The sequence below is a fragment of the Odontesthes bonariensis genome, chromosome 24 (assembly GCF_027942865.1).
Source record: "Odontesthes bonariensis isolate fOdoBon6 chromosome 24, fOdoBon6.hap1, whole genome shotgun sequence".
Lineage (NCBI taxonomy): Eukaryota > Metazoa > Chordata > Actinopteri > Atheriniformes > Atherinopsidae > Odontesthes > Odontesthes bonariensis.
The window spans coordinates 2,993,598-3,014,810 of NC_134529.1; the positions used below are offsets into that span (position 1 = coordinate 2,993,598).

General features: G+C 43.6%; 2 protein-coding genes across 8 annotated transcripts in view; both read right to left on the reverse strand.

Annotated features, from left to right (window-relative positions):
- The window catches only part of LOC142375526 (unconventional myosin-VI-like), a 145,038-nt gene extending 133,712 nt beyond the window's left edge, over positions 1-11,326 (reverse strand). For all 6 annotated transcript variants that reach the window (XM_075459576.1, XM_075459575.1, XM_075459573.1 and 3 more), the window contains exon 1: positions 11,127-11,326. The gene's annotated coding sequence lies outside the window, so the exon portion shown is untranslated. The remainder of the gene's footprint in view (positions 1-11,126) is intronic.
- A 2,680-nt stretch (positions 11,327-14,006) lies between these two features.
- The window catches only part of senp6a (SUMO specific peptidase 6a), a 32,013-nt gene continuing 24,806 nt past the window's right edge, over positions 14,007-21,213 (reverse strand). The window contains exons 18-23 of one of the 2 annotated variants that reach the window (XM_075458701.1): positions 19,611-19,909; positions 19,104-19,192; positions 18,939-19,027; positions 17,016-17,084; positions 16,145-16,295; positions 14,007-15,019 (exon numbers count right to left, since the gene is read on the reverse strand). In XM_075458701.1, the coding sequence (XP_075314816.1) occupies positions 14,783-15,019; positions 16,145-16,295; positions 17,016-17,084; positions 18,939-19,027; positions 19,104-19,192; positions 19,611-19,909 (934 nt within the window). In that variant the 3' untranslated portion in view covers positions 14,007-14,782. The remainder of the gene's footprint in view (positions 15,020-16,144; positions 16,296-17,015; positions 17,085-18,938; positions 19,028-19,103; positions 19,193-19,610; positions 19,910-21,213) is intronic. The other variant, XM_075458702.1, reaches the window with a different exon arrangement.

Sequence of the window (21,213 nt, forward strand, 5' to 3'; positions counted from 1 at the left end):
AAGAAGGAAAGACGAGCAGAACGCCTGCTTCCAGATGTGCGGCAGCGGGCGCTCTAAAGCACAGAAACACCTGAATGCACCGATTATTAATGAGTGCAGCAAAGGAAAGAATTGAGCCGAATTCACACCTGAGCTGAAAGCTTAATGGAAGTGATGGAAGGCAACGACTTCCTCAGGTGAGCAAAAGGTGAAAGGTCACCTCATCACATGGTGGAAGCTGCTGCTGTGGGCTGGAATTAACGAGCAAAATGATAAGCAGCGAGTTATTGCTGCAGGTGAGAGGCTTTTACAGCGTATGGATCAGTGATCAGATAAGTTCTGCGTTCAAGGTTTAAACTGCAGGAACTGCACATTAAATGTGTCAAACTGGCAAACAAATCTGAGGAACTTCCTGTTTTCATCCTTTTAAATCGATGCAAACGGAATACTTTGAAATTAGAATTTAATTAAATCACATGATTTCCCTGATTAATCTCATTTGTACGCAGAATCCAAAAATGAATCCAAAAGTAGTGTATAGCTTTTAGCATTTAGCTTTATTTTAAATGTGCTGCCATATGAATGAAAGTGCCATAACATTTGTTGTGCAAACACACTTTTAACATCAGCATCTTTCTGTAGTTTTTATGTAGAAGCCTCGCTCCACTGTCTGTTTCCTTGAATGACTTGCTGCTATCAGTTGTGTGTTTTGCCTTTAAGTGATATTTTAGACTGGAACTACTACGCTGAGAAGACAATTCAACTTGGCAGTGTTTACAGATGACTTTGGTTCTGTCGACTCCGCCGTCTGGAAGAACTTTAACATGAAAATGGCCGAGTAAAAGTTCCGTACCCTTCTCCATGTTTGGTGGATCCAAAGATTACTTTCTTTTCCTGTTCCACAGCAGACAGCAGCAGACTTTTACAAAATAAAAGCCTGTGAGCAGCAGACTTTTACAAAATAAAAGCCTGTGAGCAACAGACTTTTACAGAATAAAAGCCTCTGAGCAGCAGACTTTTACAGAATAAAAGCCTCTGAGCAGCAGACTTTCCCCCTCTCTCTGCCCCCTGCTTCCTGTCTCTCTGAACTTTCCATTAAAGGCACAAAAGCCCCAAAAAATAATATAAAAAAAAAAAAAAAACCTGCGTTAATGCGCAACAAAATATTTATCGGCGTTAAATAATCAACAAGTTAACGCGATAATAACGAGTTAACTCGCCCAGCCCTACTTTAAATGTGTCTGAAGGACTGAAAGGTTTAAAGGCCTCTGTGTTTGGAAGTGACACTTCTTCTCTTTTACTCGCTGAAGTCAGACCGCTGGAATGTGCGCTCGATCGATTTGTCGGTTGCGGCGGCGAGCTTTAGCCACGACCGCGTCCAGCTGCTGCACAACAGGAGCGTCCACTGTCCTCAGACCCTCGAGCTGAGAACAAGCTTCTGCTGAACGTAAACCAGCAGGTCCGAAGAGGTTTCAGGCTTTAAATCTTCAGATCCAGGCAGGTTTGATTCTAACCTCATATCTGACAGACCCTGTGATGACACCTCGGGGTGAATCACTGTGAGCAGATGTTCTTTCATCTCCTACTTTGTGAGGAAGTCCTTTTCACTGGGTGTTTACGAGCCTTTAACCCGTCTCTGCTCGTGTGTTTTAGCTTTCTGTCTTCATGAATAAATTAATAAATGTGCCGTTCACATGAGGAGATCGAGCAAAAGAGAAGCTACTGTGGGAGGAAGCGTCCTCCATCATCATCTGAAACACAGCTTCAGATCAGAGAGTCGAAAAGAAAAGCGAGCCGTTTCCATCCCTCACTTAAACCCAGGCGCTCCTTCCTGCTGCGACAGACACGAAACTTTCCACCGCAGCGACAGTGAAATGAGGCAGCAGTCGGGCTCAGGGCTGTAAAAGCCTGGCAGCAGCTGGAACAAGCGTCCCAGTGTCATTCAGATCATGAAGAGAAGTGCTAAAGAGAGGCAGATTAACTCGGGTCAAAGTCCTGCTGGAGGGAGGCCACAGAAACCTAATGAGCGCTGTGACGAACGCCACCTGAGACCAGGAAGTACGACAAACAGAAAACCACATACTCATCGATCAGACAGTATGCAGAGCGTTTACCCACAATGCATTTCGCTCCTGCCCGAGCAGAAATCAGCCGGCCTGAAGCTGATTTCCCTTAAGCCCTAAACTCTGTAAACTTTAGCAACATTTGAAACATTTTCAGGTGAGAAAGTAGTCGTTTAGATCCCCAACGTGTTGAAAACCTGACAAAATACCGGCTGTTTACAATTTTGTTCCCACGAATTCAGCGCTACTAAAGCTAGCCGCAGTGAGCTAACACACTTCCTGTTATTTTCACAAAATAAAATACCCGTTGCCTTTTATCATAGGGAAAGCCATTACCATACAATTGGTGCTTTTGTTTTGAAAACAGGAAGTGAACCTACCCTCGTTGTAGCTAGCTTGAAACTGCCGTTTTGACAGGAAATGACGATCGGCGACGTCACGTGACGTTGCATCTTGGGTAGTTTGAGTATGAGTAGTAACCTCATGATGCATACCCAACATTTCAGAGAATCTAGTATGCATCCGGGAACTTCTGCTTACTCAAACTCACATACTAACTTTGGAACACAGCCTTTGAACATGCTCGACTCTTCGGTGATAGAAGAGATAAAAAGCACTCGGGCTCCATCTTAAAACCAGAAAATTACCCACAATCCAACAGCGCAGCAGCAGAGAGGCGTCTGGGGTTTCAAAGGTCAAAAACACGTGATCCCGACAGGGAGGGTGGACAAATGGTTGCCGTGGTTACAGCCCGAGCCCATACGATGATGGGTGTGGCTCATTTACATGCGGCGCCCGCAGCCGAGCCGGCCGGAGAGCAGGAGACACAAATCCACCGTCAAAGATTAGAGACGTTCCACGCCGGAAATGATCAGCGTGTCACCAAACAGGAGGATTAAAAACAGCTGCCGCAAACCTTTAAAGGGCGCCACCGGGTTTTATTCACGGGGACGCCGAAGGTTTCAGCCGCTTCACGGAGCTTTAAGACGCAGCTGAGCCGAGGCCGTTCAGCGCTTTAAGCCTCCAAACACACAATAACGGGTTAAAGGGTTCCTGCTGACGTAAAGATGCTTTCATCTCACGTGAACTCATCATTTCAGACCTCAGTGACTCAGCAGAACAGGTTAATCTGCGTGTTACCGCGTCCCCGGTGAACAGAACAAACATCAGAACAAACATCTCACCGTCAGACCAACTTCCAGCCGTGTTGCACTCTTTATCAAAAGGAAAACCAGCTCTGAATAAAGCTCTGATTAAAGCCTGTTTCTCCTCTCTTTGTCCGTAACGAGCACAAAGCGAGTCGGCGTCGGTCTGTGCAGCTTTCAGACGTCCCGACTGAGGAATGTCAACAGATTCAAGGCTCCAACAACACACCGACGTTCACATCCATCCCCAAAGCGTGGGAATAAAAGGTGCTCTGCAGCACAGCAGCACAGAGAACAGCTAAAGTTAAACCATCCAGAGGTTTCACAGCAGATTCAGCTTTTATTTCACCGGGTTTAAGGTTCTTATTCTGTTTAAATGTTGTTAAAACTGTGTTAAATAATCATAAAGTTGAAATAAAGTTTATTGGTGAATGAACCAAAATTTAAGTCAAATAAAAAGAAAGCTTCAGCTCAAAGGTCGGCGACCTTTATGTAAAAGGCAGGATAAAGGAGGTAATGAGTCATCAGCCCCGCCTTAAACACGACTAATCAAGTCAGAGCAGCTCTGATCGATACCGATCAATGAAGCTGTCGATAAACAGCGTGAGAGGCTCAGCCACGAGGCGACAGAATCATCAGCCGAGTCTAAAAGGGTTCATGGATTTATGCATCAGCTTCACCATTTTGGTTCCCTTTAAACCAGCTCAGAGCTCAGCTGACGGAGGCAAGCTGCAAGATGCAGGACGCAAGATGCAGGATGCAAGATGCAGGACGCAAGATGCAGGATGCAAGATGCAGGACGCGAGCTGCAGGACGCGAGCTGCAGGACGCGAGCTGCAGGACGCGAGCTGCAGGACGCAAGATGCAGGACGCAAGACCTGCAAGATGCAGGACGCGAGCTGCAGGATGCAGGACGCAAGATGCAGGATGCGAGCTGCAGGATGCAGGACGCGAGCTGCAGGATGCAGGACACGAGCTGCAGGATGCAGGACGCAAGATGCAGGACGCGAGCTGCAGGATGCAGGACGCAAGACCTGCAAGATGCAGGACGCGAGCTGCAGGATGCAGGACGCGAGCTGCAGGATGCAGGACGCAAGATGCAGGACGCGAGCTGCAGGATGCGAACTGCAGGACACACGATGCAGGACGCAAGATGCAGGACGCAAGATGCAGGACGCAAGATGCAGGACGCAAGATGCAGGACGCGAGCTGCAGGATGCAGGACGCGAGCTGCAGGATGCGAACTGCAGGACGCAAGATGCAGGACGCAAGATGCAGGACGCAAGATGCAGGACACAAGATGCATGACGCGAGCTGCAGGATGCGAACTGCAGGACACACGATGCAGGACGCGAGCTGCAGGATGCAAACTGCAGGATGCGAACTGCAGGAAGCACGAGCAGGACGCAAGATGCAGGACGCGAGCTGCAGGATGCAGGACGCAAGATGCAGGATGCGTACTGCAAGACGCACGATGCAGGACACAAGATGCAGGACGCACGATGCAGGATGTGAACTGCAAGATGCAGGACGCAAGATGCGAACTGCAAGATGCAGGACGCGAGATGCAGGACACGAGATGCAGGATGCAGGACGCAGGATGTGAGCTGCAAGATGCAGGACGCGAGCTGCAGGACACAAGATGCAGGATGTGAACTGCAAGATGCAGGACGCAAGATGCAAGATGCGAACTGCAAGATGCAGGACACGAGCTGTAGGACGTAAGATGCAGGACGCGAACTGCAAGATGCAGGACGCGAGATGCAGGACGCGAGATGCAGGACACAAGATGCAAGATGCGAACTGCAAGATGCAGGACGCAAGATGCAAGATGCGAACTGCAAGATGCGAACTGCAAGATGTGAACTGCAAGATGCAGGACGCGAGATGCAGGACGCGAGATGCAGGATGCAGGACGCAGGATGTGAGCTGCAGGACACAAGATGCAGGACGCAAGATGCAAGATGCGAACTGCAGGATGCAGGACACAAGATGCAGGACGTAAGATGCAGGACGCGAACTGCAAGATGCAGGACGCGAGATGCAGGACGCGAGATGCAAGATGCAGGACGCGAGATGCAGGACGCGAGATGCAGGACACAAGATGCAGGACGCAAGATGCAAGATGCGAACTGCAAGATGCGAACTGCAAGATGCGAACTGCAAGATGCGAACTGCAAGATGTGAACTGCAAGATGCAGGACGCAAGATGCAAGATGCGAACTGCAAGATGCGAACTGCAAGATGCAGGACGCGAGCTGCAGGATGCAGGACACAAGATGCAGGACGTAAGATGCAGGATGTGAACTTCAAGATGCAGGACGCGAGATGCAGGATGCAGGACGTGAGATGCAGGATGCAGGACGTGAGCTGCAGGATGCAGGACACAAAATGCAGGACGTAAGATGCAGGATGCGAGCTGCAAGATGCAGGACGCGAGATGCAGGACGCGAGATGCAGGACGCGAGCTGCAAGATGCAGGATGTGAGCTGCAAGATGCAAACTGCAAGATGCGAACTGCAAGATGCAGGATGCGAGCTGCAGGACGCGAGCTGCAGCTAGTCTCCAAACCCAGAGCTGAAGGTTGGCGGAGACCAAAAAAAGAGATTAAAAACTCAACAGGACAAAAGCTCTAAAGAACCAAAACAAAGCAAATAAAGTTATTTTCTACTTAAAAACTGAAGCTGAAAATGTAAAGAAGCATCCAGTGACCTGCTTTCAGTGGCTTTTATCTTCATATAAACTTCCATCTTGGTGTTTATTTTGGGTTTAATGAGCACTTTTATTTAGAGATGCTCGTTAAGTGGAGGTCAACGCGCCGCTGTGCCACTTCTGTCTGCTCGTGTTGCAGCCCCCTCAGAGACCCCGGGGCGCGGCGGCCGGGCTCGCAGACGGCGTGGAAGCCGACACTCATCGCCATCAACAGCAAGAGGTCTGCTCAGCGTGGCGCGACTAATTCAGCTCACATTCCTCTAATTACAAAGGGGGGGGGGGGTCCCACCCCCCTTAATTCATCGCCATCGGAAACAGGATCCGTCTGAACTCTGCTGCTCCATCAGCTGACGCCGCTTTCTGCTTCTGCTTTGCTTCATCTGGAGTGACGGAGGCAGAATAAACTGAGGGGGGAAAGATGGCCAATCAGAACCTTTCCCCGATGGAAAGATGCAATTAGACGAGCTCACGGACCCACGGCGTGAATTAAATGAACCGTTGAGTTGTTGATGGAGAGATTTGTGGTCAGAGTGAGTCAGCACCTTTAGCCACACCTGCACGTAGGACACCTGGGCTGCAGCCGGAGAGGCGCACGCACTTTACAACGAAACCAACGATTCTGCAGTCTGGGAATCAGCTGGGTTCAGTCCAGAGGCGGCACCGCAGATGTGACCCATCATGATGCAGCAACAACAACAACAACAACAACAACAACAACGTGAGCTCAGCGCCTATTCGCCGAGTCACTGCTAGAGATTTACAGCCTTAAAGTGCGGCTGAGAGTGAAGGCCTCAGTAGAAATATATAGGGATGGGAACCGGTTCCAGTTGAGAACCGGTTCTCGATTGGTTCAATCCATCGACATCATTTGCCTCAGGTCACTGGATGCTTTCTTTACATTTTCAGCCTCGGCTTCAGTTTTTTAAGTGGAAAATAACATTTATTTGCTTTGTTTAGGTTCTTTAGAGCTAACCTTTGGTCCTGTTGATGCTTTTAAGTTGAGTATTTAATCTCTTTTAGCTCTTTTTTGCCTTAACGATTCCCTTATCGATGCCCTGCCCATCAAAACAACGACGTCACGCTGGCGCGAGCAACACCATGGCGGAGAGACAGAAGCGGCTTCACTTCACTAAAAGGGAAACTGACAGCAACATGTAACCTGTGCCGCGCCATCATTTCATGCACGGGTGGAAACACCAGCAACACGGCATAAAGTATCACTACGCCGCCAGTCATCCAGTCCTACACGGCCCAGCAGCAGCTTTGTGTTCTAATTTAATTCAGCTGTAAGAGATCTAGGGTCCAGAGAACAGTTTTATATTCGTTTTAACAGATACACTTTCATTTACTTTAGCACATTGTCTCTACTCAAATAGTTTATCCATCTTGTTCAGTGTTCAGAGACTCATAATAACTTAATAAAATGTGTTTTGTTGACACTGAAAAACTGTAAGGCCTACTTTTTCCACACAGAGAAAATACACAGGAATCGGATTAATAAGCAGAATCGATAGATAAAATCTTATCAATTCCCATCCCTATAAATATATTCAATTCAATTCATTTTTATTTATAAAGCGCCAAATACAACAAATGTCATCTCAAGGCATTTAAATAATAAAGTCCAATTCAAGCCAATTAGAATTCAATTCATTGTAATCGTAATTATTTATAAAATAATCCAATTCATTTCATATGACGGCTGTGATGAAATGAACTGCTTAGACTTTATTTAACCGTTAAATCGTGTCGTCCTGTGTTCGGTTCCCTGTTTTTAATCAATGTTAAGAGCTCCATCAGACTGTTTAAAATGCATCATCCATGAGAAACACACCTGTTAATGACCCGTGAACCCTCAGCGGGGGTCTGCACGACGCGTCAAACCCAAACTGGGACCGAAAAACCCGAGAACCAACATCCCTGAGCAGCTCCTCTCGCTTTGCAGCAGCCGTCTTAAAGGCGTGGTCGCTGGGAGCTCTGCGGAGCTCAGTGTGAGGTTCAGATGTGACCACAGATGTGCACATCTGCTCAGATCCAGGGTCTGAGATGGATTTTTTAGACTTCCTTTACGGTTCTTCCTTTAATCAGTGATGAAAACAAGATGTTCTGTTGGGTCAGACACTGATGAAGCGTTTTATTCAAATGAATGGAAACTGCTTTCAGCTCTTCCAAATTTATCCTCTTTCCAACCTAACTATTTCTGCATGCTTTCAGCTAGAGACACCATTCAAACTTTAAATGGGTCACAAGACATTCAGCTATTACCAAATGTTTCAGCTTTTTCAAATCTTCAGCCAATTTTGAAATATGGCAGTTTAAAAAACATGAACATTTTGCTCCTTCTTTATTTTTATGAATGAGCACACAGTTGAGTGCGTGCTGATAAGTTTTTTCAAACAAATTCCTCCAACTTTCATACAGTTTAACTTAGAGACACAAATTATACCTTAAAATGTAGGAAAAGTTGTCCTCTTTCAGCCAATGTAACTACTAAAGAGCTCACATTTACAGAATTTCAGCTATGAGCCTTGAACCGAGACCAACCTCTCAAATTCTCTGACTAACTCCAAGTTTGGTAGAACACAAAAATCACAAAATTCCTTCAACCAAAACAGTTTTTACTGCTAAAATTGAACTATTTTCAGCTTTTTTAGCACGGTCAGCTATCCCCATTCAGCTCATAAGCATTCTCACTGCTGTTCCTTTATGTCTGGTTCTTCATGTTAATGATCCGACCACTTAATGAGGTCATCTGAAATCCAAATCCCTCAAAGAACTGCACGCCAACATAATGCTTCCACATTCACAGTTAGATTCCAGGATATTCCAGGAATTCCTGAACTTCCAGGTGCCTCAGCGACACAATGGGAGGAACCCGGCGAACGCCTCGGAGAGCCGAGCCAAGGCGAGCGTGTAAATCAGAGCGCTGACACCCGCCCGCCGCTCTAATGTCCACAGCCCTGCGTGCTGAGCCTTCTCGTGTGTTTTAAGTGGATAAAGACGCGTATAAACAGCTTATCCTCCATAAGACACTTGGACGGGGGCCATTACCCAGGATGCCTTGAGTGGTCAGAGCATCCCTGCAGGTGGAAACTAATCAGGTCCAGTAGTCGGGGAGCCAGTCTCAAAAGCTCAATAAAATGGGTCTGCCATACTTTTTATTTGTGTTTTTTATGTTCAATTTGACCCTAAGAAGAAATAATCAGAGGGTGTGCTCTGCCGGAAACATGGCTAAAAAAAAATTGTGGCCATTTTAGTGTATGTACCCTTCATTTTTTGATAGAAAATGTTGGAAAATTACAATTTTCCACAAATCCAATGAAATTATAAGTCTTAAAATACATTTCTACATGATTTTGGCTCAATTTAATGCAAAGAAATCAGGCGTTTTCCCACTTTTTTCCCAATATTTTCCTCTTTACTTCATTGGCAATCAATTATTCTCCCAGATTATGACATCAGTCAATATGCCATTCTGTTCACCAAACAGTATACTCATTCCACAGAAAAAAAATGAGAAACATCCAACCAAAAATCATTGGATCTGTGATGATTTCACTGCTCGGCCTCGTTGGCGATCAACAGGCTCAGAACCTCAATAGAAATTTGAGCCTATTCGCAATAAATCCTGAGGATTTGTGGAAGAAAATTGTCATTTTCCAACATTTTCTATCAAAAAATGAAGGGAACACACACCAAAATGGCCACAATTCTTTTTTCCGCCATGTTTCCGGCAGATAAACAGAAGCAGTTTCCCTCTGATTATTGCTTCTTAGGGTGAAAGTGAACATAAAAAACACAAATAAAAGTATGGCAACCCATTTTTGAGACTTTGGCCCCCCGACTACAGGCTTCTTCTGGGGGATGAAGTGAAATTCTTCTCGGCTCCTCTCAGCTGGACTTTAAGCCTTCGGATCAAACTCGACCGACTCCTTGATACGACTGAACTGATGGAGGATTATTTCCTCAACGGGACCTGGAGCCATCAAGTTCCTGAAACTGGCCCAACTCAGGAAGGACGGCTCGCTCACAATCAGAGACCCTTTCCTGTTGGTGACATGACGCAACCATCCCCTTATCTCCTTTCCTAACTCGTGCATCCTCGATTCCTCTCCATGCATCCGAGCATCCTCCTCATCAGCTCGCCAAGCAGCCTCCTCTCTCCTCCAGGTGCATTTCAGGAACCGAGGCGTCCTTCGAAATGCTGAGCTCGATTCTGACAGCGAGGCGGAAGGAGGAGAGGAGGTTGCATAAAAAAAAGCCTCATGGCACAATTCAGCCGTAATAAAGTGGTGTTGTAAGGAAGGAGCAAAAGTCAAAGTCCCTTCAGGAGTGAGCGGTTTGCCGTTGGGAGAGGCCTCCACCCAACACCAGAAAGCACAAAGTTTGAACCACAAGTTGTCCAAACGCAGGAAAATAATTCACTCAGATCTCACCAATGGATTCAAAGCAGCTTCAGCCCAGCTCAGGACAAACAATGAGAGCTCTTATATAATCATGCAACACAGATAAACCCACAGCAGAGGCTTGTTCTCTGCATCCTCTCCACTAAAAAGGTGCCACATTACCTCTTATCATCATTAAATCATCATTAAACCAACAATAAATCAACATTAAATCAACATTACAAAGACCAGACCCACCACCTGCAGCCGGGTTTTCTCATGCAAAGCAAGTCCAGTGCTTTCAAACCGCAGCCCGAGCAGCAGCGGTGTGTTGTGAGTCCTGCAGGCCGCAGCCGCGCTCCTGCTGCGGGGTCTGACATGTCCGCGCTGCTACCCGTCCAACAGCGGGGCGTGCGTGTGCCCTGTCCGCGCACTCTCACCGCCGAAGCCGGGCTCGGTTCCCCCTCCGACCGTCCCTAATGTGGCCGGGCTTCGGCCCAGGCTCCTGCCTTCATTGGTCGCTAACAGAACCTTAAATTACCGGATTTCTGAATGAGGTCTGGCGACAGTAGGGCGCAACGACGCTGGACGAACCCAGCCACAAGTTACAGTTTCCACAAATACGAGATGAATATGAAAAATAAGGCGATAGTTGTGGGTAGAGACGGATGTTCGGCTTAATATCAACCGTGTCAAGAGTTCGGCTCGGCAGTGAGGGTTGACAACCTCCACCAACTCCTGGTTTTTAGCACCGGTACGCCACAAAGCTGTAGCCCGTCAGCTAGCTAACAACACGGCATAATTTGGTGAATCTAACCGGTGTGAACGCCGGTGCTGCCTACCTCGTCTCAGCAGAATCTCCCGGGTCTCCAGCCCCTCGGCTTGTATCAATATAAATATCTTTTGTTTTGTTTTGTTTTTAATTCCCAGAGAGGAAGAGCAGAGCCGGTGGTCTCCAGATAATCTGCGTCCGCTCCGGCAGCTTTGGTCCACACTCTCCCCCGTCCCGCAGCCTCCCACTCCCGCAGCGATCCTGGGAAACGGGCCCCGTGACGTCACGGCCTGGATATATAGTCCCCGGCGGAGCGGAGCGGCCCGCAGGGGGCGCTGTGGTCCCATTTCAAGCCTTTAATTCCGGTCAACCAGGTGGGTCACGTGTATGGAAGTTTTTCTGTGCCATTAGAGTTTGAATGCGAATTTCTAATGTTTGAATTTTTACAGCATCAAAATCAGACTTTGAATTTGAAAAAGCAACAGTGTAAAAAAAAAAAAAAATCAATTTCTAAAAACAAAAATCAGTGTAAAAAAATTCAACATCTAAAAAAAAATTCAGTGGAAAAAAAATAATCATATCAAAAATATAAAATGCATCACTGTAGAGAAAAACATTATTTAAATAAAACTTTTTCCAAATAAAGTTTGTTTTTGTAGCCTTAGGCATTTCTAAACCAATGATGTTGGTGCTGTATTGATGTAGTAAAATAAAAAAGTGTAAAGTTTGGTTTGCTGTCAGTCCATTTCCTTTTGTGGATATGAAATTTACCTAAAAATGAAACAAGTTGTACAAAGAAAATTAAATCCTTTTCCATTTGGTTATTTTCAACGTGAAGAAAAAATGTCCTTTTCGTGCAAATGTACCGAATGTCCAGTTTTCTCTTCAATATCTGCAAGTTGCAGCTACTTTATGACACCGCATGCTCAGGTGTGCCGGAGAAGCGCGTGTGTGCTATGGAAGTTATTTTGTGCCATCAGTTTGAATAAGTAAGCGGGTTAAATTGATACATTTCAATGAATTCAGACAGAATGCCTCAAAAGTTTCTGAATAATGATGAAATTATAGGAAATAAGCTCCGGTAATGAATGTAAATCATGTTTTTATTTGGTTTATTGTGTTTTACTGTCTACTCTGTTGTGCTTTATTTACATTAATGTTGTTCTTAGTTTGTTCTTAGAGTTTTACCCTTAGTTATTATCAGTTTTACCTTGTTTTATTGCATTTTATTGTTGGTTATAGTGATTTACTGTTCAGCACTCGGGTCAGCATTGCTTTAAATGTGCCCTGAAAATAAACCTGACTAAACTACTGACTTTTTTGTTATGTTTTCGTCTTGTCTTCTGCTTTGTCTTTGTATCCAGTTTGGATTATTCGACAAATAAATGCTCATTTTGTTACTGTTGAAATAGTCTCCTCCCAAACTCGAATAGCAGCAGTGGTGCCACCATGTGGAGATCTTTACGCTCACAACCGTGGGAAATAGAAAGTACACCTTTTAATTATGAGGAACCGGTTTAATGTTTGAGCTGTAAACAGAAGGAGGGAGGACGCCACAGGTGAGCAACATATTCAGATAAAGGTTCTCTGTTATTTAGGAATAATTAGGCCTGGGCAACGATTAAAGTTTTTAATCTAATTAATCACATGATTTCCCTGATTAATCACGATTAATCTCATCTGTACGCAGAATCCAAAAATGAATCCAAAAGTAGCGTATAGCTTTTAGCATTTAGCTTTATTTTAAATGTGCTGCCATATGAATGAAAGTGCCATAACATTTGTTGTGCAAACACACTTTTAACATCAGCATCTTTCTGTAGTTTTTATGTAGAAGCCTCGCTCCACTGTCTGTTTCCTTGAATGACTTGCTGCTATCAGTTGTGTGTTTTGCCTTTAAGTGATATTTTAGACTGGAACTACTACGCTGAGAAGACAATTCAACTTGGCAGTGTTTACAGATGACTTTGGTTCTGTCGACTCCGCCGTCTGGAAGAACTTTAAAATGAAAATGGCCGAGTAAAAGTTCCGTACCCTTCTCCATGTTTGGTGGATCCGCCGATTACTTTCTTTTCCTGTTCCACAGCAGACAGCAGCAGACTTTTACAAAATAAAAGCCTGTGAGCAACAGACTTTTACAATAATAAAATAAATAATAAAACAGGTGGGGTTTGTGGCGTAGTGGGTTGAGCAGGCGCCCCATGTACAGAGGCTATAGTCCTCGCTGCAGCTGGCCCCGGTTCAAGTCCCGCATCGGACGGCCCTGTGCTGCATGTTGTTCCCCCTCTCTCTGCCTCCGGCTTCCTGTCTCTCTGAACTTTCCTATCCATTAAAGGCACAAAAGTCCCCAAAAATACATATATTTCTAAAAAAAAAATTATTTTTTTATTTATTTTTTTAAATCATACTTTTTTGGGAAAAAATATTTTTATTTTTTTGGGAAAAAAATTTGTATCAAAAAAATAAATAAATAAATAAAACCTGCGTGAATGCGCGATAAAATATTTATCGGCGTTACAAAATTAGCGAGTTAACGCGATAATAATGAGTTAACTCGCCCAGCCCTAGAAATAATCGTCATGTTGTTGTTAGATCTGATACCTGAGTGCAAACACAGGTCGTAGTTTTGGTTGTAGGTACCACTTCTGTGACCATAAAGATGAAATATGGACGGGTTTGTTGCATTGATTCCTGACTTTTTAACAGCTTCTACCGTAGAAAACACAGCCACAGATTAATACATTAAAACTATAACCATAAAGTAACTATGGATCTGCCTAAAGATCAATGTAGAAAACAACTAGTTTATACAAAAAAGCCTGAATCATTGCTAACACTTCTTTATGACATTTAAACTAAAAACAATGGCAAAATATAATCTTTTATTAAAAGTTTTGTCTATTTCTTATACGAATGTACATGTAACTACGCTCTGTGGCCACCAGATGGCACCAACAAACCCCATAATCTGACTGAATGACGCATCTGGGCCCTGATTCAGTGGCAGAAAACGAGCGACTTTGGAGGCAGAGAGCATCTGTGTGTTCATATAGATGCAGAAAATCGTTATTTTGCTCCTTTATTAAGCTACAAAACACCCTGAAAGGTACAGCGTGTGGGACGTAGTTGCATCTGGTGGTGAAATCGGTTCCACTTAACAGCAAAATGTGCAAAAGGACAGCAGGTGTGGGGCAGCTGGAAGCGTTCCCCACCTTTCTGACGCTCATACTTTACATTAACAGAAATAACCAGCTCACACACAGGAAGTGCTCTTGCATCTAAGGTTGTTTTAATGTTGAAAATGAATCCACTCGACATCGCAGAGACACAACAGGCACCGAACTACGTATGCGACTCATGAGCTTCAAATAAATCTTCTGAAAACTTTCCTTTTCTTCTTGATTTAACTTTCAAACAACTACAATGTTCTCCATATTTATTACTATCGTCCTCCCCTAAACAAGTCGAAGCATTAAAAAATAACGATGCAAGAGCCAAACAGTATCTTCTGCACAGAAGACCCCCCCCTCCCCCCCCCAACATCTGGAGAGAAGAACATCCATGAAACATAAGTTAACGGGCCACTTCAAGAATGAGTCATAAAACAGTAAATTACAAAGGCAGCGGAAAAACTCCAGCATATTTACACGTCGGGTTTTATTCAATACAAAGTCGAAGGTGTGGTCTGATGTTTGTGGTGAGCCGGCTGAGGGCGGGGGGGGGGGATCAGGGGCTGATCAACACATTTGGGGGCTTGTCCATCACCCCAGATGTCTCTTCGATCTCGGGCTCCTCCGGAGAGCCCGGCGGGGCCTCCACTTGGTCCGACTCCCTCTTGTCCGGCTCTTGCTGCTCCTTGATCCTCAGAATCAGCTCCCGGATCTCCTCGCGCTTCGTCTTCATCCGCGGCTGAGGAAACCACTCCGACAAGTTCACCGGGAGATGGAAACTGGGGATCGGATTCTGCACAGAAAGAAGCAGAAACAGAAAGTCTGAACGCTTTCATTCCCAGAAAAAGGACCAAAAAGAAACATCCAAAACTGTTAAAACCAGCCGGAATTAAAATCCTGTTGAAAGACTTTATCTGGTTAAAGTAACTAAAATAAAGCCAAAAGCTGCTAATAATGACAAACAAACATGTCAAATTTGACTTGAATTAAGTTAAAAGATCATTTATTCATACTAAAAACATAACCAGATACATTCTGAAGAGAAGATGATGATATTTACAACTAGGGCTGGGCGAGTTAACTCGTTAATTATTTAACGCCGATAATTTTTTATCACACATTAACGCAGGTTTTATTATTTCTTTTATTATTGTAAAAGTCTGCTGCTCACAGGCTTTTATTTTGTAAAAGTCTGTTGCTCACAGGCTTTTATTTTGTAAAAGTCTGTTGCTCACAGGCTTTTATTTTGTAAAAGTCTGTCGCTCACAGGCTTTTATTTTGTAAAAGTCTGTCGCTCACAGGCTTTTATTTTGTAAAAGTCTGTTGCTCACAGGCTTTTATTTTGTTAAAGTCTGTTGCTCACAGGCTTTTATTTTGTTAAAGTCTGTTGCTCACAGGCTTTTATTTTGTTAAAGTCTGTTGTTCACAGGCTTTTATTTTGCAAAAGTCTGTTGCTCACAGGCTTTTATTTTGTAAAAGTCTGCTGCTGTCTGCTGTGGAACAGGAAAAGAAAGTAATCGGCGGATCCACCAAACATGGAGAAGGGTACGGAACTTTTACTCGGCCATTTTCATTTTTTTACATAAAAACTACAGAAAGATGCTGATGTTAAAAGTGTGTTTGCACAACAAATGTTATGGCACTTTCATTCATATGGCAGCACATTTAAAATAAAGCTAAATGCTAAAAGCTATACACTACTTTAGGATTCATTTTTGGATTCTGCGTACAAATGCGATTAATCCTGATTAATCAGGGAAATCATGCGATTAATTAGATTAAACACTTTAATCGTTGCCCAGCCCTAAATTTTAGTCATTAAAATGTCAAAGAAATGTATTTTAAAAATGGCTCCAAATGCTGAAGATGCTTCATTTAAGGCGGAAAGGAAAAAAGGAGGATGAGCCAAAGCGTTCACCTCGAAGAAGCTCTCCACATACTGCAGGACGTAAACTCCACAGTCGCTGAAGTTATCCTGCTGAGGCACACGTGGGCTGGAGCCCCTCATCGCGTCCTTCCCAAAGCTGCGCTGGTTCCCTTTGCGCACCTCCCACTCCACCTCCAGGTACCTAAAACAAGCGCACACACACACAGCCCATCAGCTGGAAACCAGCAAAATATTACCCTATTACCACCACAGGTGAATAGGGGAATATTTTAAAATAACAGATATCACCATGAAACTCCCTCAGTTAATTACTTATACAAGTATGAAAAAAAAATGTATTACAAGTTTTAGAAATTTGTATGTTTAATTCTGCAAATTAGGCATTATCTCATTAAATATGTGCACATTTTCATATATTTCCGGAAGCTAGATCTGAACATATGATAAAGCCAGGTGCAAAATTCTTTTTTCATTTTGTTTACACACAAAATGAAAAGAAAATTACAGAGGGATTTCAGGATATCTGCTTTCATTTCCTAGGAAAATCAAAATATACTGTCCATAGCCTAAAAAACATCAATTTTCACCATATTTTTTTATTATAATGTCACATAAATCAGGCCAGGAATGATTTATCAACAAATCCTTCTACAAATATCTTCAGAATACTGCTAAGTGTATAACTGGAAGGTTTGGTGTTAGTAGGTGCTCCATAGGCTGAGATATTGATACTGGAAAAAATATAAAAACAGATTTTTGAGAAAACGGCATTTAAAGATTTAAATAGGGGAATTTAATACATTTGGATTGGAAACAATAGCTCAAAAACGGTATATAAATGCTCAGGCCCTTAGTAATACTAATATAGAATAAAATAATGTTAATTAAAGTTCAGACTCACTCTCTCAGAGTCTTCACCACGCTCGACCTGGCCGGGCCGCGCAGCGAGTCCATGATGAGGATACAAGGCCTGAAAGAGACGGAAATAAAACCTCATTCAGACTCAGCAGCACAAATCTATTCTGTTAGATCTGATACCCGAGTGCAAACACAGCCACAGATTAATGCATTAAAACTATATCCATAAAGTAACTATGGATCTGCCTAAAGATCAATGTAGAAAACAACTAGTCTAAACAAAAAAAAGCCTGAATCATTGCTAAAACTTCTGTTAGGACATTTAAACTAAAAACAATGCTGAAATATGTTTTATTAAAAGTTTTGTCTGTTTCTTATATGAATGTACATGTAACTACGCTCTGTGGCCACTAGATGGCACCAACAAACCCCATAATCTGACTGAACAACGCATCTGGGCCCTGATTCAGTGGCAGAAAACGAGCGACTTTGGAGGCAGAGAGCATCTGTGTGTTCATACAGATGCAGAAAAATCGTCATTTTGCTCCTTTATTAAGCTACAAAACACCCTGAAAGGTACAGCGTGTGGGACGTAGTTGCATCTGGTGGTGAAATCGGTTCCACTTAACAGCAAAATGTGCAAAAGGACAGCAGGTGTGGGGCAGCTGGAAGCGTTCCCCACCTTTCTGACGCTCATACTTTACATTAACCCATTCAGGCCGGGCGTTATTCTACCTTCAAGGCCGGGAAAGCGTACACGTCTTTCTCCCTGTATGTAGAAAACATGGCTGTTATGCTGGTTAACCTCATCCCAGCACTTCTGCCACCTGAAAATCTGGTGGGAAAAGAAACTGGAGGAGAAGAGACCTGCTGCACTACTTCAAAGTGAGTTTACGTTATATACTCGGTACTCTGAGTTTGTAAGAATCACACCTTTCTGCTACATCAGGGGTCGGCAAGCCGCAGCTTTCATCCTTAGAACTACAATAAAAAAAAAGTTTAAAAAAAAAAACACAAATAAAATACACTTCAATTGGATACTTTTTTAATTTATTTTCCTAAATTAAAAAAGTATCCAAATGAAGTGTATTTTATTTGTGTTTTTTTTTAACTTTTTTTTTTATTGTAGTTCTAAATTGGAAGATTATTGTGATCTTGAAATATTAAAATAAATTATATATATTTTTATTTTTATTTTTTTTCGCTCAAAATATGAGTCACAGAAACTTCCCCCAACCTTTAAAATGTGGATCAACGACCTTCTGCACCATTTGGTATTAGAGAAGATTCGTTATTCCACAAAAGGGTCGTTATTCAAAAACTTTATTCTATATGGGAACCATTTTTGAGTCATATAGAGAAATTAGAGGTCTGATTTTGGTGGTGTTGTATGTGATGGATCCTGAACTGGAATGATCTGGAATTTATAAGGACTATTTTTTGTTTAATTATTTATTTATTTATTTTTCTTTAATTATTATTTAATTAATTTATATACCTTTTTAATTTTTTTATTTAATTACTATATGGTTTTCAGTTTTCTTGTATATGGACGATGGTACGGGGCTATTGTTGCAGGGATGGGGCTCTGTTGGAGCGAGGGGGGGGGGGTGTTTATATCTGTAATGTTTGTAACCATCTGGATTTACGGACTCTGTACAATATCAATGCATAAACATCAATAAAAAGACTTGGAGCAAAATATGAGTCACAGTCGCCGAAAGCCGGTATATTCCCGCTAAAACGCTGCGCATTTATCGAGACTTTCAACCCCAGGTAGGCCAAGTATGGAGAAATGTAAGAAAATAAAAGTATCTGAAGAAAACTGGTGCAAAACAACCCTTATTCCTGGAGAAAGTGTACGCTTTCCCGGCCTTAAAGGTAGAAATGCGGCCTTAATGGGTTAACACACATCAGCAGAACTCAGACCCCCTGCAGGTGATACCGCGGCACTGCGTCCACTCACTGTTTGCAGATGGTCGGCTTCGAGGCCAAGCCGGAGACGTCGGGGCCGACGGCGTCTTCGGCCAGAGTCCCGTCGTCGCTGCACTCGTCCTGCACACGGCCAGAAAAACTCACCCACTGCACCAATAACTGAGGCCAAATGAAAGAGGAAAGGAGAGGCGGCTACCTGACAGGAACTCTGATCGTCGGAGAAGGTGTAGGTGTCGTCGTCGCCCTTTCCCGAGCCGTAGCACACGCTGATTCTGTGCAGCTCGCCTAAGAACAGACGGACGTAGGCAAGGAGAGTTTATTCGTACGGCACAAACCAACAACAAGGTGCTTTACAGAGACATTAAAACAGTAGAAACAAAAAGCAGGATTTAAATTTTAAACAAAGAAAGAAATAAGAATAGATAAAATCAGAGAAATAAAAAGCATGATTTAAAGTTTAAACAAAGAAAGAAATAAGAATAGATAAAATCAGAGAAATAAAAAGCATGATTTAAATTTTAAACAAATAAAGAAAGAAATAAGAACAATAGATAAAATCAGAGAAATAAAAAGCATGATTTAAATTTTAAACAAATAAAGAAAGAAATAAGAATAATAGATAAAGTCAGTAGTTAAAATGTGATTAAGTTTTGAGCTTAACGCAGGATTCACACCGACACACACGTGTTGCTCATCAACTCACTCGTGTACAGCTGCTCGGGTTCGGCCTGGCCGTCGCCCAGAGGCTCCGCCTCTGCGAAGGACGAGTCGGCGGTGACGTCACAGTCAGCCGGACCCTCGGGCGCGGCGGGGGACGGCGGCCCGGAGGAGCCGTCCAGCCCGTCCGGGGACAGAGGGCGGCAGTGGTCCGGGATGTTCTCCTCCGACTGGAGCTCCGCGGCCGGGCTGGAGGCCGGCGCCGGGCCCTGGTACTGCAGGTTCTGCTCAAACACGGAGCCCTCCAGGCCCGGGAAACAGATGACCGCCAGGTACCAGTGAGCTCTGAGGAGGCGAGCGTTTAAAGACGTTAGAAACTTTACCGGCGTTCTGCAGAGAGATTTACAGACTGCTGAGGGTCACTGAGGATAAAATAACAGGAAACCAAGTCTGCAGCCCACAGATCCGGAGTTTTAACCCGGACTAAGAGATCTGAACACATCGCAGCAGCTTTAAAATCTTTACTCTGGCTTCCAGTCAGTCACAGAATAGATTTTAAAAGCCTGCTGATGGTTTACAATCTGTGATCTGTTCAGAGAATATAAAGCCAGCAGAGCTCTTAGATCCAAGGACTCAGGTCAGCTGGTCCAGTCCAGAGTCCAGACTAAACATGGAGAAGCAGCATTTAGCTGTTATGCTGCAAACAAGTGGAACAAACTGCCAGTGGAGGTTAAACTTTCACCGAATGGAGACATTTTTAAATCCAGGTTAAAAACATTTCTGTTCTCATGTGTCTATGCATGAAATCTGCACGCTATCTTTGAACTTATCTGGACTGTTGCTTGTTTTTAAATTCATTTAAATGATTTTATTTGTCCCTCTTTATATTCTTTTATGTATTTTTAATGCTTCTTCCACTCCCTGCTGCAATGCTTTTATTTTATGTAAAGCACTTTGAATTGTTTTGTACATGAAATGTGCTATTTAAATAAATTTGATTTGATTTGATAACGTCCACCTTCACCGATCAGACTCAAATAAATCTGATTTAGTTTGGGAACATTTACTGCCCGTTCAGGAGAATATTCTGCTGGTGTTGCATCGCTCTGACCCTGCAGGATGCAGCCCGTCCTCAGACCGAGCAGCTCCCATCTTTCAAAGGTTAGAGCCTAAAATAAGCTGCTTCTAATCCCAGCTTTAAGCCTAAAATAACCCTAAAAAACCAAAGTTATGACCAACTTTAATTTCAGTCAGAGTGTTCAGAGTGTCTGGTTCACATGAGAGATAAATTATCAAAATATCTGTGAATCTTTGGCTGTGTTCGAAACTACATATTACATACTCATCGATCAGACAGTATGCAGAGCGTTTACCCACAATGCATTTCGCTCCTGCCCGAGCCGAAATCAGCCGGCCTGAAGCTGATTTCCCTTAAGCTCTAAACTCTGTAAACTTTAGCAACATTTGAAACATTTTCAGGTGAGAAAGTAGTCGTTTAGATCCCCAACGTGTTGAAAACCTGACAAAATACCGGCTGTTTACCATTTTGTTCCCACGAATTCGGCGCTACTAAAGCTAGCCGCAGTGAGCTAACGCACTTCCGGTTATTTTCACAAAATAAAATACCCGTTGCCTTTTATCATAGGGAA